The following is a 16,357-nucleotide window of genomic DNA, read 5'->3' on the forward strand; positions in this document are numbered from 1 at the left end:
CACTTCATCCCAAAGCGACAGAGTATACATTTTTCTCTAGTGTACATGGAACATTCTCAAGAATTGACCATATGTTGGGCCACAAAGACAATATCAGCAAATTTAGAAAAATTGAAATTGTACCAAGCATATTTTCTGATCATAAAGCCTTGAAAACTAGAATTCAACTGCAAAAAAGAGGGGGAAAAACCCACAAAAATGTGGAAACTAAACAACATACTTCTAAAAAATGAATGGGTCAAAGAAGAAATAAGCGCAGAGATCAAAAGATATATACAGACAAATGAAAATGAAAATACGACATATCAGAATCTCTGGGATGCAGCAAAAGCAGTAATAAGAGGAAAGTTCATATCACTTCAGGCCTATATGAACAAACAAGAGAGAGCCAAAGTAAACCACTTAACTTCACACCTTAAGGAACTAGAAAAAGAAGAACAAAGACAACCCAAAACCAGCCGAAGAAAGGAGATAATAAAAATCAGAGCAGAAATAAATGAAATAGAGAACAGAAAAACTATAGAAAAAATCAATAAAACAAGGAGCTGGTTCTTTGAAAGATCAACAAAATTGACAAACCCTTGGCAAGACTCACCAAGGAAAAAAGACACAGGACTCAAATAAATAAAATCCAAAATGAAAGAGGAGAGATCACCACAGACATCATAGATATACAAAGAATTATTGTAGAATACTATGAAAAATTATATGCCACCAAATACAACAATCTAGAAGAAATGGATAAATTCCTAGAACAATACAACCTTCCTAGACTGAGTCATGAAGAAGCAGAAAGCCTAAACAGACCAATCAGCAGGGAGGAATAGAAAAAACTATTAAAAATCTCCCCAAAAATAAAAGTCCAGGCCCAGACGGTTATACTAGTGAATTCTATCAACATTCAAAGAAGACTTGGTTCCTATTCTACTCAAAGTCTTCCAAAAAATTGAAGAAGAAGCAATACTTCCAAACACATTTATGAGGCCAACATAACCCTCATACCAAAACCTGGCAAGGATGGCACAAAGAAAGAAAACTACAGACCAATATCTCTAATGAATACAGATGCTAAAATACTAAACAAAATACTGGCAAACCGAATACAACAACATATTAAAAAAATAATACATCATGATCAAGTGGGATTCATCCCAGAATCTCAAGGATGGTTCAACATACGCAAAACGGTTAACGTAATACACCATATCAACAAAACAAAGAACAAAAACCACATGATCTTATCAATAGATGCAGAAAAGGCTTTTGATAAAATACAACACAATTTTATGTTTAAGACTCTCAACAAAATGGGTATAGAAGGAAAATATCTCAACATGATAAGGCCATATATGATAAACCATCAGCCAACATCCTATTAAACGGCATAAAACTGAGGACTTTCTACCTTAAATCAGGAACAAGACAAGGTTGTCCACTCTCTCCACTCTTATTCAACGTGGTGCTAGAAGTTCTGGCCAGAGCAATCAGACAAGACAAAGAAATAAAAGGCATCCATATCGAAAAAGAAGAAGTAAAGCTATCACTTTTTGCTGATGATATGATCCTATACATCGAAAACCCGAAGGACTCCACAAAAAGATTATTAGAAACAATAAACCAATACAGTAAGGTCGCAGGATACAAAATTAACATACAAAAGTCCATAGCCTTTTCTATATGCCAACAATGAAATATTAGAAAACGAACTCAAACAAATAATCCCCTTCACGATTGCAACAAAAAAAATAAAATACCTAGGAATAAACATAACAAAGAACGTAAAGGACCTATATAATGAAAATTACAAAGCATTGTTAAGGGAAATCGAAAAAGATACAATGAGATGGAAAAATATTCCTTGTTCTTGGCTAGGAAGAATAAATATAATCAAAATCGCCATATTACCCAAAGCAATATACAAATTTAATGCAATTCCCATCAAAATCCCTATGAGATTTTTTAAAGAAATGGAACAAAAAATCATCAGATTTATATGGAACTATAAAAAACCCCGAATAGCCAAAACAATCCTAAGGAAAAAGAATGAAGCTGGGGGCATTACAATACCTGACTTTAAACTATATTATAGGGCCACGATAATCAAAACAGCATGGTATTGGCAAAAAAATAGACACTCAGACCAATGGAACAGAATAGAAAGCCCAGAAATAAAACCACATATATATGGTCAAATAATCTTTGATAAAGGGGCCAACAACACACAATGGAGAAAAGAAAGCCTCTTCAACAAATGGTGTTGGGAAAACTGGAAAGCCACAAGCAAAAGAATGAAACTCGACTACAGCTTGTCCCCGTGTACTAAAATTAATTCAAAATGGATCAAAGACCTAAATATAAGACCTGAAACAATAAAGTACATAGAAGAAGACATAGGTACTAAAATCATGGACCTGGGTTTTAAAAGAACATTTTATGAACTTGACTCCAATGGCAAGAGAAGTGAAGGCAAAGATAAATGAATGGGACTACATCAGAATTAAAAGTTTTTGCTCAGCAAGAGAAACTGATATCAAAATAAACAGACAGCCAACTATATGGGAACTGATATTTTCAAACGACAGCTCAGATAAGGGCCTAATATCCAAATTTACAAGAACTCATAAAACTCAACAACAAACAAACAAGCAATCCAATAAAAAATGGGAAGAGGACATGAACAGACACTTCTCCCAGGAAGAGATACAAATGGCCAACAGATATATGAAAAGATGCTCAGCTTCATTAGTTATTAGAGAAATGCAAATCAAAACTACAATGAGATACCACCTCACCCCTGTTAGATTAGCTATTATCAACAAGACGGGTAATAGCAAATGTTGGAGAGGCTGTGGAGAAAAGGAACCCTCATTCACTGTTGGTGGGACTGTAAAGTAGTACAACCATTATGGAGGAAAGTATGGTGGTTCCTCAAAAAACTGCAAATAGAACTACCTTATGACCCAGCAATCCCTCTACTGGGTATATACCCCAAAACCTCAGAAACATTGATACGTGAAGACACATGTAGCCCCATGTTCATTGCAGCACCGTTCACAGTGGCCAAGACATGGAAACAACCAAAAAGCCCTTCAATAGAAGACTGGATAAAGAAGATGTGGCACATATATACTATGGAATACTACTCAGCCATAAGAAATGATGACATCAGATCATTTACAGCAAAATGGTGGGATCATGTTTATTGCAGCATTGTTCACAGTGGCCAGGACATGGAAACAACCAAAAAGCCCATCAATAGATGACTGGATAAAGAAGATGTGGCACATATACACTATGGAATACTACTCAGCCATAAGAAATGATGACATCGGAACATTTACAGCAAAATGGTGGGATCTTGATAACATGATACGAAGCGAAATAAGTAAATCAGAAAAAAACAGGAACTGTATTATTCCATACGTAGGTGGGACATAATAGTGAAACTAAGAGACATTGATAAGAGTGTGGTGGTTACGGGGGGGAGGGGGAATGGGAGAGGGATAGGGGGGGGGAGGGGCACAAAGAAAACAAGATAGAAGGTGACAGAGGACAATCTGACTTTGGGTGGTGGGTATGCAACATAATTGAACGACAAGATAACCTGGACTTGTTATCTTTGAATATATGTATCCTGATTTATTGATGTCACCCCATTGAAAAAATAAAATTATAAAAAAAAAAAAAAAAAAAAAAATGAATAAGTAAATAAAAAAAAAAAAAATGGTGGGATCTTGATAACATTATAAGAAGTGAAATAAGTAAATCAGAAAAAAACAAGAACTACATGATTCCATACATTGGTGGAACATAAAATGAGACTAAGAGATATGGACAAGAGTGTGGTGGTTACCAGGGGTGGGGGGGGAGGGAGGACATGGGAGGGAGGGAGGGAGAGAGTTAGGGGGAGGGGGGAGGGGCACAGAGAACTAGATAGAGGGTGACGGAGGACAATCTGACTTTGGGCGAGGGGTTTGCAACATAATTTGATGACAAAATAACCTAGACATGTTTTCTTTGAATATATGTACCCTGATTTATTAATGTCATCCCATTACCATTAATAAAAATTTATTAAAAAAAAATAAAAATAAAAAAAAATAAAAATAAATAAATAAATGAGACAAAAAAAAAAAAAGAACACAGACACGGCCCTGGCCGGTTGGCTCAGTGGTAGAGCGTCGGCCTGGCATGCGGAAGTCCCGGGTTCAATTTCCGGCCAGGGCACACAGGAGAAGCGCCCATCTGCTTCTCCACCCCTCCCCCTCTCCTTCCTCTCTGTCTCTCTCTTCCCCTCCCGCAGCCAAGGCTCCATTGGGGCAAAGATGGCCCGGGCGCTGGGGCGCTGGGGATGGCTCCATGGCCTCTGCCTCAGGTGCTAGAGTGGCTCTGGTCGCAAAAGAGCAACGCCCCAGATGGGCAGAGCATCGCCCCCTGATGGGCATGCTGGGTGGATCCCCGGTCGGGCTCATGCAGGAGTCTGTCTGACTACCTCCCCGTTTCCAGCTTCAGAAAAATACACACACAAAAAAAAGAACACAGACACGACACTGGTCACACATGGGCAGGAAGGAAACTGAGACCTCTAAGCTATGCAGTCACATTCTTAGTTTCACCTGCAGCTACACGGTTACCCTCACCCCAATGCTATGCAGCTGCCAAAATCCACGAACACCCCACTCTCACAAAGGCACCTGAAGACCCCTGAAAGCTCACAACCACCAGATTACACACCACCTCCCAGGAGAGGCACTCCTCCTCCCCACACCTGTGTATCATTCAGGGGCAGAGCCAGAGCCAAGTCACCCCAATCCAGGCACGCAGATGCGGAGCTGCAGTCAATCCATGCTTACTCCCGCCTCCTCTTTCCCTCCCTTTCAGGGCTGGTCCAAGAGTGGGACAAAAGCCCAGTGTCCCCTCTTTCCTTCCCTCTATCCCCCACCCCAGCATTCAGCCCCTTTGTTCTGTTGCTGCGGAGCCTGAGCAGCAGTCTAGGCAGAGCGGCAGGGACACTGGAGCCCAGAGTCCCAGTGGCAGAACAGACAGGAGTGGGTTGCAAGAGCAGCAGCTGTGAGGCACCTGGGAGAGGGCGTGGCCAGGTAAGTGCTTAGGGCACAGGGCTGCCCCAACTGTGTGGTGTCCATAAATTTAAGTATGTTTGTGTGAGTGGGTGTGGGTGTGAAAAGAGGCAGAGTGGCACATCAACTTTTAGGGGCTGGACCCCTCAGTCTGCATCAGGACCTGTATGGCTTCAGGTGTCTAGATTCTTAGCTGGAATGGGAGAATGCTAGATGGAGCCCTGCCTGGAATCTCTACCTTCCATGTTCCAACTGGGCACCCTCCAGCCCGGGGATCCCCAGGGTGGAAAATGGGTCTGCTATCCTGCGTGTCCACGGTACCTAGAGCTGTAGACAGCTATAGAATGAATAAAAAAAGCACCGGTGCACTTCCCAGAAGAATATGCCCTTACTCCCCCAAACAGCTCTTTTTGCCTTAGGACATCTCTGCAGGGAGAAGTCCCTCTTCATGGTGATGAGACCTACCCTCTTCGGTCTCAGCTCAGAGTGTGGCTGCTTTCTCAGTTCAGGGAGAAAACAGATTGGGGGTAGCATGCTCTGATAACTTCTCCCTGCTTCTGTTTTGCTTCTTGGGACACGCCCCCACTCTAATGTGGCCGGGCTGCTAGGCATGCAGAGTCTGGACCCAGGTGCATTCCCTCTACTTGGGCAAAGTTAACTTCCCAAGAGCCTGCCCACTGGAGAGCTCATTTACTGTGATTCTGAGGCAGGGGACCCACCGCCTGGTGTGACCCGGGCATGAGCAGTGAAAGTCAGGCTGACAGTGGGCAAATCTGATCTCCAGGGTAGAGCAGTCAGTCTCAGAGGAGGCAGAGCATTGGGGATCAGGAGACTGAAGAAAGACATGGGGCAGAGGCCAGAGCTGTGCTCTCCTGGAGTAAGTTACCACATAAAAGAGTGAGCTCCCTGTCCCTGCAGGTGTGCAAGCAGAGGGTGTATGTTCATAATGGCCAAACCATGACTGGCACAGCCCTCCAGTCTGTAGAGTGCTTTCACAAACACCCCCCACTCTTTGATCCTCACAGCGACTTCTGAAAGGCAGGTTCCCTCTGTGTACTTGTTTCCTGCATGACAAACAAAAAGGAGGGTGGGGCTCTAAAGAAACTTTTCATGGTTGTGAGGATCAAATTAAATTATATACAAAAACAAAACAAAACAGACCAAAAAACTAAGTGTGCTCCCTTCCTCTTAAGCAACGTAAAGGACATTTGTTGAGTTTGTACTATGCACCCAGCACTTTTCATACATTCTATTTAAGTCACAAAGTCACAACAACCCTGTGAGGTATCATGGGCATTATGATCCCATTTCAGGTGAGGAAACTGAAGGGAAGTGATTTGCACAGGTCTCACAGAGTCAATGTTAGAGGCAGGATTAGAATCTGGTTTAGTCCATAGAGCCAACTTCTTTCTATTTCTCCATAGTGCTTCCTTGAGAACAGAGAGGGCCAACTTTCCTCTCAGCCTAGGTTCTAACCTCATATCCTCCTTCCCCCTGGGCCTTTGCACAGGCTGATTTCTCAGCTGAAGACACTCTCCCTCCACCCCCCCTCCCTTCACCTGGCAAATTCTACTTATCCTCAGTCTGAAAGTCCCCTCAGAGGTACCTTCCCTGACTCTCCTCTCCACCTGGGTTTAGCGTCCCTCTAGAACTCGCCTGATACTCTTACTTCCCATGGACCCCTACCCTCAAGCTATGAGCTCCCAGAGGGCAGGAACCAAGACTGGTTGGCTCACTGCCTGGCACAGAAAAGGGTCTCCATACATACTTGTTTAATACATTCACTTGACCTTGAACAGGGATTGAGCACCTGCTATGGGCCAGATCCTGTGCTGTTGGGGAGGTGGGTCAGATATTAAACAGAACAAACAATCAGGGTTTGTTCAGTGGGGAGCACCTAAAGGAGATGGACAGGAGACAGGATGGGGTGAGGAGAGAGAGGTAGAGTTACACCCCTCCACAATCACTGGGTCCCTGCGGGGTAGACTGAATTCCTTGACCAAAGGCTACATAGCTCCTATCGGGGGCCCTTCCTTATACATTTATTTTGTACGGGTTCCAGTAGTCTCCCAGCCCTCCCCCTTTACCCCTTTGGGAGAGGTAAAGAGTCCTTGGAGTTGGGAGACACGTGGCACTGCTGCGTCCCCTGTGGGAGTCCCTAAACACTGTCTATGTAACCTTTCCTTTATTAGACTCTCAAGTTATTTCCAATTGAAAGCATGCCAGCTGTCTCCTGTCCATACTAATAGGGCAGCGGTTAGCAAATCTGAAAAGCAGGAAGGGCAATGTGGCTAAGTGAGGGAGAAAGTGCTACAGCTAAGGCAGGGCGGCTACTAGCCCCTCAGGTAGGCAGAGACTAGATCCTTGCAGCCAGAGTGGAAGGAAGAGCAGTTAAATAAATGAATGAAAGCACACTACTTACCTTTATGCCTGCCTGTGATGAGGAACATTCTATCCTCTATTTGGCCCCCGTCAGGTGGAAGTTCCGACGCTGTGTCCTTTACCCAGCAGGATGCTAGAGGGCCCCTTCCTGAAGGAGTCAGAGCCAGGCGCTGAGGCCCCGAACGCGGGGGCCTCCACGTGCAGCGCGTCCTGCAGAGGCTCAGCGCCTACTGGAGGAGTGGCACCCTCACCGACGTGGGGCTGAGCACTGGGCCGGGACTTTCCATGCCACCGAACAGCGCTCTGCCCAGGCAGCACCTACTTCCGCAGCCTGTCCACAGCCGGGCGGCCGGAGCGTGGCCTGGCCGTGGTGCCGGTGGAGCCCGAGACGCCGCGCGCGGGGCAGACAGGAGCGGCAGCGGCGCTGGCCGTGGTGCTCAACACCGTGCGCGGTGCGGAAGTGCGGCTGCGCGCGGAGGACGCGGCGGCCGCGGTGCTGGAGCTGGCCGAGCGGCTGGACGTGGCGGGTCTGCGCGAGACCTGCGCGCTCTTCCTCGGGGCCGCCTGCGCTCCGTCAACAGCTTGGCGCTGCGCCGCGTGGCCGCAGCCTTCTTGCTCCCCTCTCTGACCGAGGGCTGCGGCCGCGCGCTGCGCCAGGCTTTCACTTAAGTGGTGCGCCCCGCCAGCTTCCTGGAGCAGGCGCCCGAGGAGGTGGCCGCGCAGTTGGCGGACCCGCTGGTAGTGGCTCGCTGAGAGGCCACGTTCGAGGGGGCCATGCGCTGCGTGCGCCACTACGCGCCCGCCCGACGCGGACAGCTGCGGCGCCTGCTGGAGCAGTGCGTCTGCCCTTGCTGGCTCCCGACTACCCTGGAGGTGGAGGCTGACGAACTGCTGTGGGCCTGCGGCGAGTGCCGCCCACTGCTGCTCGAGGCCCGCGCCTGCCTCTTCTTGGGCCGGGAGACCGCCGGACTGCGAAGGCGGCCGCGGAGGTAAGCCACCCTGTACCCCCTTGTCCCTGGCTTTTGTTATTCCTGCATTCTCTAGCCACTCACTCATTCTTCCCTCATCCTTTAATTCATCTTTTAATCATGCTGCTGTTAATGAAATTTAGTCGTTCATTCAACAAGCATTATAGGCTTGGTGTTGGGCATTTACCCTTGAGGAGTTAACAGCCAGTAGGGAGATGTAGGGATCTCACACCTTGGGTACTTTTTCCCTTGCCCATGCTCCCTTTGTGCAAGTCTTGTGCTGGGTCCCTGGGACTCAAGAGTACACTCTGGAAGCTCAGACTAGTGAGGGAGTAGTCCAAGAGTCTGTCATCCTCCTGGGGATAGAAGACAAGGGAGTCCTCTGACTTACTACTCTATGTCCCACAGTAAGCACGGGGCCTGATGATACAAACAAGATGCTCAATATTTGTCAAGGGAATTAGGTAGGAAACCAATGGCTGAAGCATTTGGGAATTCTGGTGGGGTCAGAGGCCTGATGGGTCAGTGGGAGGGGAAAATGCTTTGCCGAAAGGGTGTGGCCTGGTTCAGTGGGATTAGTGATCAGAGTATGGGTTTTAGGGGTGGTAATAGGAGGAAGGCAGCAAAATTAGGGAGTGGAGATCAGAAACGATGAAGAAATTGAGTTGACAAACCTGGACTTGAATTCTAGCTCTTGCTTATTGGCTTGCATGACTTTGGGCAAGCCAAAGACTGTTAGCCTCATTTCCTCCTCTATAAAAGGAGCAATAATTGCTGCCTAATAAAACTGTAATAGATTAAACCAGGTGATTTTTCTAAGTAAGATTAAGGGCTTTATAAAGATTCTTTTCTTGTAACTTAGAAGTCAGTAAAACAGGTTAAAGACTAGTGACCGTTTTCCCATCAATAGCCAGAGGGAAGGTGAGAAGTGACAGAGCCCAGCACGGGTATTAGGATGGGGACAGAGGGCATGAAAAGGCAGGAGGACCCTACAAGGTGGTCAATGAGAGGGTGAGAGAAGGTTGAAACTTGCATGCAGATCAATGGATATTGGGCTTATCCCCATGACAGATTCATGGATTTAGTTGAAGTGATTGTGATCATTGGCAGTTGTGACCTCAAGGGGCTCCTGAAGTTGCCCTTCATCAATGCCTACCACCCAGAAAGCCAGCGCTGGACCCCACTGCCTAGCCTACCTGGCTACATGCGCTCAGAATTCGCTGCCTGTACTCTCCGCAATGACATCTGTGTCTCAGGTGAGAGAGCAGGGCCACCTTGGGAGCCTCGCAGGATTGGCTCATCGCCTCATAAGCACTGCCCCTTTGTTTTCCCATCCAGCTGGGCGGTGGGGTTAGTAACCCAGTTACTGGCTGAAATGGTATGTAGTCCTGCAGAGCCCATCACTAGTGTGACTCCACTCTATTCAGTACAGTCTGCTTCAGCTCATATTAGTATCAATCACTTGCTTTTCGCTTACTACGTACCAGGCATTATGCTAAGCAGATTACATTAATTAATTAATTCTCTCTACAATCCCATTTCACAGATGAGAAAACAGGCTCAGAGAGGTTAAGAATTTCCCAGTCTCAAAATTGACAAAGCTAGGAGGAGATTCGATACCAACAGATTGTGTCCTCCCTGCTATTCAGGCCCTAGAACTTTCTCCATTTTTCTCACTTAATTCCATCAAAGAATAAAACAGTCCCTGCTCCCCTGGAGTGCCCTGGAGAGGGGGACATGGACTTCACTTTGTCGCAGAGCAGAACATAACGGGAACTCTGATTCCCCGAGAGCTGGAATCCTACTCAGGAATGTGGCCCAACTTGAAGGAAATAGCACAGGCAAAGGCATGAATGAAGGCAGGAACATGCAGGGCTCTGAAGTGCAGATTGAGTTTATTTGGAAGAGGAGGGGAAGCCATTGTGGGTAAGGCAGGAAAGAGAGTCTGGAGTCAGATCGGGGAGTCTTTGACTCCAGGCCTAGGAGTTGATGTTGTAGGAGCTAAGGGTGCTTGGAAAGGATAGGGAGCAGAAGAATGAGAGAGAAAGGCCTCAGAGACCATCCAGGCTGCACTTCATCAGCAGACAGCCTATCCAATGCCACTCATGGCCTTTGAGCAACATATGGGGCCTCTGTTTGATGCTGCTGGAAATACACATGGACAAGGGCTATAAAACAGAGATGTGGCTCAGGCTGAGGGGTGCAGTCACGATTGTCCCTGGGGAGGCTACTCCTAAGAGGCGAGTCCCTAGTCAGGAACCCCAGAGCAGCCAGGTAGTGGGAGGAAGAGTCCACAGCCTGCACTCCAGTGCCTGGCCCCATGGAGTGGGCTGTGTCCTTCACTAGCACCAGTGTTGGGCTTGCGGGATGGAAGCTCTGGTTCTGATAGGTGCTCTGGCAGTGAAAGGCCATGTGATCTTCAGCAAGTCATTCCCAGTCCCATGTCTCATCTGAGTGTCCTATCTGTAAACAGGGTACAGTAACCCCAACACCTCATGGAGGGATGAGAACGAACATGAAATCACAAAGGTAAAGGCAGAAGTGAGACAGAAGTATTGGGTTACCCTCTACCCCTCCCCGTCCCAGTGCAGTTGTCTCTGCTGCAGTACATTCCTGATACTTGTTTTGGGCACCTTTTGTACTTTTACCTTCAGTAGAGTTCTAAAGTGTCCCCTTTGCTTCCCTGAGCACAGAGCCTGGCACATCATCACAATGCACTCAGTAAAGATTAGTTCTTGCTCCTGAATCTCTCAGGCCTCCCTCCTCAAGAGTGTATGCCCATTGTCCTAACTCAGACCTTCCCACCACTTCTTCAAAGCACACTGTCCAGGTGACAGGCTCAGGAGAAAGTTCTTCCTGTTGTGTACCCTTAACCCTTCCTTTGGATCTGAGGGCAACAGCTGCTTCTCTCTCCCCAGGAGGCCACATCAACAGCGATGACGTGTGGATGTTTAGCTTCCATCTGCACACCTGCATCAAAGTGGCCTCACTGCACAAGGGCAGGTGGAGGCACAAGATGGCGGTCTTGAAGGGGCAGGTAGGGACATGCAGCAGTTGCTGCCCTGGGTCCCAAGGTAGCTCAGTTGGCTAGAACATCCTCCCGATATACCAAGGTTGTGGGTTTGATCCCCAGTCTGGGCACATACAAGAATCAACCACTGAATGCAAAAATAAGTGGAACAACAAATTGATGTTTCTTTCTCTCTCTAAAGCCAATTAAAAAAAAAACAACTACCAGTTATCTCTGTAAGCTACATCCCAACTCAGAAATACAAATAAAAGTACTTCTTATAATCATTTAAGTAAGGTAATAAACCCTTAATTACTAGCTATTATTAAGCATTAGCTTGGTGCCAAGTATTTTACAGATCAGTTCTGCATTCAGTACCCATCCTAGAGACCAATCTCATTATCCCCAGTTAATGAGAGGAAGCCTGCTAAGGGAGGCACAGTAACTGCATAGAGGCAGCGCTGGGATTTGCCCTGGGTGGGTCTGGCCCTTGTGCTGGAGTGGGATAGCTTCTGGCACACAGCTGGAGCCATCCCTGACCCTGAACCATCTCCCTTGTCCTCACACACAGCTGTTAGAGGTGGGCAGCTTTGATGGCCTGCAGCGCCTGCGAAGTGTGGAGTGCTGTGACCCTTTCTCCAACACCTGGGCTACCGTGGTGCCGCTCCCAGAGGCCGTGAGCTCAGCAGCAGTGGTGCTGCACTGGCTGGTTCTATGTAATCGGGGGGGCACCGGGCAGAAAGGCATCAGCACAGACAAGGTGGGCATGGAAAGAGCACTGGAGGCCTGCTGTGTTGGCGTCGGGTGGCGCTTTCCTCTCCTCATCCACTTTTCTTTCTTTCTTTCTTTTTTTTTTTTACAGAGACAGAGTTAGATAGGGACAGACAGACAGGAACGGAGATGAGATGAGAAGCATCAATCATCAGTTTTTCGTTGCGACACCTTAGTTGTTCATTGACTGCTTTCTCATATGTGCCTTGACCGTGGGCCTTCAGCAGACCGAGTAACCCCTTACTCGAGCCAGCGACCTTGGGTCCAAGCTGGTGAGCTTTGCTCAAACCAGATGAGCCCGCACTCAAGCTGGCGACCTCGGAGTCTCGAACCTGGGTCCTCCACATCCCAGTCCGATGCTCCATCCACTGCGCCACCGCCTGGTCAGGCTCTTCATCCACTTTTTCACTTAATCCCATCAATAGCCCTGAGGAGTATGCCCCATGACTGAGGCAAAGAAATGAGTTCAGAGATGACCCTATGGTCACACAGTGGGTCAGCAACACAGGCCTAAATATTTGGGCTGGTACCGTATGGTTTCACAGATTCAAAATTAAGTGAGGGCAGGCCCTGGCCGGTTGGCTCAGTGGTAGAGTGTCGGCCTGGCATGCAGAGGTCCCGGGTTCAATTCCCGGCCAGGGCACACAGGAGAAGCGCCCATCTGCTTCTCCACCCCTCCCCCTCTCCTTCCTCTCTGTCTCTCTCTTCCCCTCCCGCAGCCGAGGCTCCATTGGAGCAAAGATGGCCCGGGCCCTGGGGATGGCTCCTTGGCCTCTGCCCCAGGCGCTAGAATGGCTCTGGTCTCAGCAGAGCGACGCCCCAGAGGGGCAGAGCATCGCCCCCTGGTGGGCGTGCCGGGTGGATCCCGGTCCGGCGCATGTGGGAGTCTGTCTATCTCTCCCCGTTTCCAGCTTCAGAAAAATACAAACAAAAACAAACTAAAAAAATTAAGTGAGGGCAAGAGTGGGATTAGTTGCAATATTTCCCTACCATTCAAAAAAATGTATATACTCATTATTGAAAATTTAGAAAATACGGAGGAAAAAAATCACCCATAATTCCCTCACCTGAGGATAACTATTAATATTTTGCGGCATTGTCTCCCGGCTTCCTCTGAATTGACTTGCTTTTCTGTTTTAGTTTTGCATTCTTATGGTAGAAAAATTTTGCATTCTGCTTTTTATTCTTCTTTAAGTAGAAACACTTCCCACGTGTTTAGCAACTCTTCACAGCTATCCTTTCAGAGACTGTGTAATAGTCTACCAACCTAATTTTCTGTTGCTGGACATTTAGGCTTTTTGTGAATAAAAATTAATCTTTGTCATGGCAGCTCTCTTCCTCCCCGGATGGTCTCATAGACCTGGGTCCTGGGGTTTGATTTTCACACTAACATCACTTGCCTGTCTTATCCCCTGACCCCATTTCCCCTGCACACCTTCCTGGGACTGGCTGAGCTGCCCCATTTGGTACCCTCTCGTCCAGCACTGAATTGTTTCAGGCCATTCTGGGGGTCTCCAAAGAAACAGTCGAAACCGAGCACAAGTGAGCAAGCAGGTACAGATACGAACCGTCACAAATTATTAAAGGTGTCTTAAACACGTGTAGGACTGGGAGGCATGTGGACAGCTATAGTCATCTGACCTGCAAAGCACCCCATCTGGAATCTTTCATGACCTCAGAACACCAGGGAGAGGGACAGGGGGTGACTGACAGTGTATGCAGTCCGGAACACATGCCCCTGCTCTGAGGGGACCTGCTCTGAGGGCCCTCTGTAGCACCAGTACAGACAGGACCTCCATCTCCTGGAATGGAGACCTCTCCTTGGACCTTGAAAGATGAGGACACTTTCCACAGGGGAGTCCAGGGGTAGGAGGAACTAGACTTGAGGGCAGGGACAGTGGATTTTCTCTCCCCTCCCAGATACTACTACCTCAGGCCTGGCAGAGGCAAATATTGTGAATGAGTCCCCTTGCTGGAGGGCAGTGGGAGTGCATGGGCAGTGGTACAGTGTGGGGGGTGAGGCTTCCAGCCTCCTGACCAGCAGGTGCAGTGCTTTGACCCCGAGGAGGACCAGTGGAGCCTGCGGTAACCAGCGCCCTTCTCACAGCGATGTCTTGTGGCTGTCTCTCCCTCGAGGACACCATCTCCGTGGTGGGGGCCTCATGAGCAAAGTCTTCATCTACAGCTGTGGTAAAGATGTCTGGGGGGAGGCAGCTGTCCTCCCCAGCCCCGTGGTAAGTGGAGGCTCCCAGGTATGGCCCTAGCACAGGTTCCATTCAGGCGAGAGAAGACCCACTGCGTCTTGGAGATAGTGAGTCCTGTGTCTGATTCTGTTCTAGGTGGTTTTACACAGTTCTCTAGCTTTGTCCTCACAATGACAATCAGCCTTGCATTTCACAAATGAGAAGACTGGCCTTAGAGAGATTGAGGCCCCAGTCCAAAGCCACCAGTTACACCCATAATAAGCTAGAGCTTGGAACCCCAGTCCGAAGTGCTGTAGCCCTGCATGGGAGACTCTTGGTCTAAATGACCTTGCACTCTCTTCTGTCCTGAAGGTCACCGGCTGGTAGCCTGTTGTGGGATGGAGGAGAGGTGGGTGGCACGGAGAAGGAACTTGCTAAGTTTCTTTGCCCCAGTGATATCAGAGAAGGGAGGCCCAGGCCCTAGATACCCCTGCATTCTGAGATCCTCAGATGGTGACAGTGGTAATTATTGTCATTGGAATGCTTGTTGTATTCCAGGCACTATGTAAAATACTGTACATGCTTAACCCCATTAACTGTTAAGGGGACCTTTTGAAGAAGGTACTATTGTTCTCACTTTGCAGATAAAGAAACTGAGGCCCAGAGAGGTTAAGTGACTTGTCCAACGCTATTCATTTAGTAAGGATCAAGCCAGAGCTTCCTGTCTTCCACCCAGTTTTCTGCCTGTCTACCATCCAGATTGCTTGCTCACACCCTGTGTGTCAGGGTTTTATTGTCTGGCCTGGTCAGCTAGGGACAGAGTGAGCCCCAAGCTGGACCTCAAAGCTGACTGTCTTTCTGTTTGTCCACCCAGGAGAACTGTGGCGTGACTGTGTGATGGGAAGGTCCACATCCTTGGTGGGCGGGATGATCACGGGAAAAGCACCAACGGGGTCTTCACCTTTGACCCCAGCAGTGGGCAGGTGGAGGCCCAGTTGTCCCTGCAGTGCTGCACCAGCTCCCGCGGCTGCGTCACCACTGTCCAGAGCCTGGGAAAGTGATTCAGACTTGGACAACCTGAGCCAGGTGGCAGAGAAAGGAGAACTTGGCTCATTACTCCACTTACCTCATGGCACCTTCATGTAAACAGCCCCTTGTCTCCTTTCTTGTAGAACTAAAACCTCATTCAAAGGTTGGGTCTGTGTTCCGGCTCAAGCCTACTTTGCCTAGAGAAGCATCTGTTACTTGCTTTGACTCTTTACAAAGCACCTTCATGTTACCTTATTTACATTTATAATAGCAGTGGGGACATAATTTTTAAAAGCATGAAATATTTCATGTATAAAAGAATATATAGTTTTGTACAGTTTAAGGATAATAAAACATCTGTGTTCCTACTACCTAGCTTAAGAATTAGAATGTTAAGAAATGCCGACAGGCTCAGGTGTCTTTTTCCAAACCTAATTCCCTTCCCACAGTCATCCCAGAGGTAATTACTGTCCTTCAATTTGAGATTATCAACATTTTAAACTTTTTTTTTTTTGACAGAGACAGATAGAGGGACAGATAGGGAGAGACAGACAGGAAGGGAAATGAGAAGCATCAACTCTTCGTTGCGGCACCTTAGTTGTTCATTTTCTGCTTTCTCATACGTGCTTTGACTGGGGGGGGGGGGGGCTACAGCAGAGTGAGTGACCCCTTGCTCAAGCCAGCGACCTTTGGGCTCAAGCCAGCAACCATGTGGTCATGTCTATGATGCCACGCTCAAGCCAGTGACTCCACACTCAAGCTGGTGAGTCTGTGCTCAAGTCAGCGACCTTGGGGTTTTGAATCTGTGTCCTCTGTGTCCCAGTCCAATGCTCTTTCCACTGCACCACCACCTGGTCAGGCAACACTTTTTTGACTTTTAGCAAGCTAATTTTTTTAATTTTTTTTTTGTTGTTGACGGCAGTGTTTTTTTTTTTA

The 16,357-nt window shown here is 47.7% G+C and overlaps 1 protein-coding gene across 1 annotated transcript; it reads left to right on the top strand.

The window, feature by feature from the left end:
• The first annotated feature begins 7,590 nt into the window (after nt 1-7,590).
• KLHL35 (kelch like family member 35) lies at nt 7,591-15,453 on the top strand. The gene is given in 12 exon segments (XM_066253715.1): nt 7,591-7,648; nt 7,651-7,723; nt 7,725-8,014; nt 8,017-8,449; nt 9,500-9,684; nt 11,347-11,465; nt 12,010-12,198; nt 14,254-14,334; nt 14,337-14,358; nt 14,361-14,443; nt 15,267-15,283; nt 15,285-15,453. Coding segments are annotated over 12 exon segments (1,719 nt in total).
• The last annotated feature ends 904 nt before the right edge of the window (nt 15,454-16,357 follow it).

The sequence above is a fragment of the Saccopteryx bilineata genome, chromosome 1, assembly GCF_036850765.1.
Source record: "Saccopteryx bilineata isolate mSacBil1 chromosome 1, mSacBil1_pri_phased_curated, whole genome shotgun sequence".
Taxonomy (NCBI): Eukaryota; Metazoa; Chordata; class Mammalia; order Chiroptera; family Emballonuridae; genus Saccopteryx; species Saccopteryx bilineata.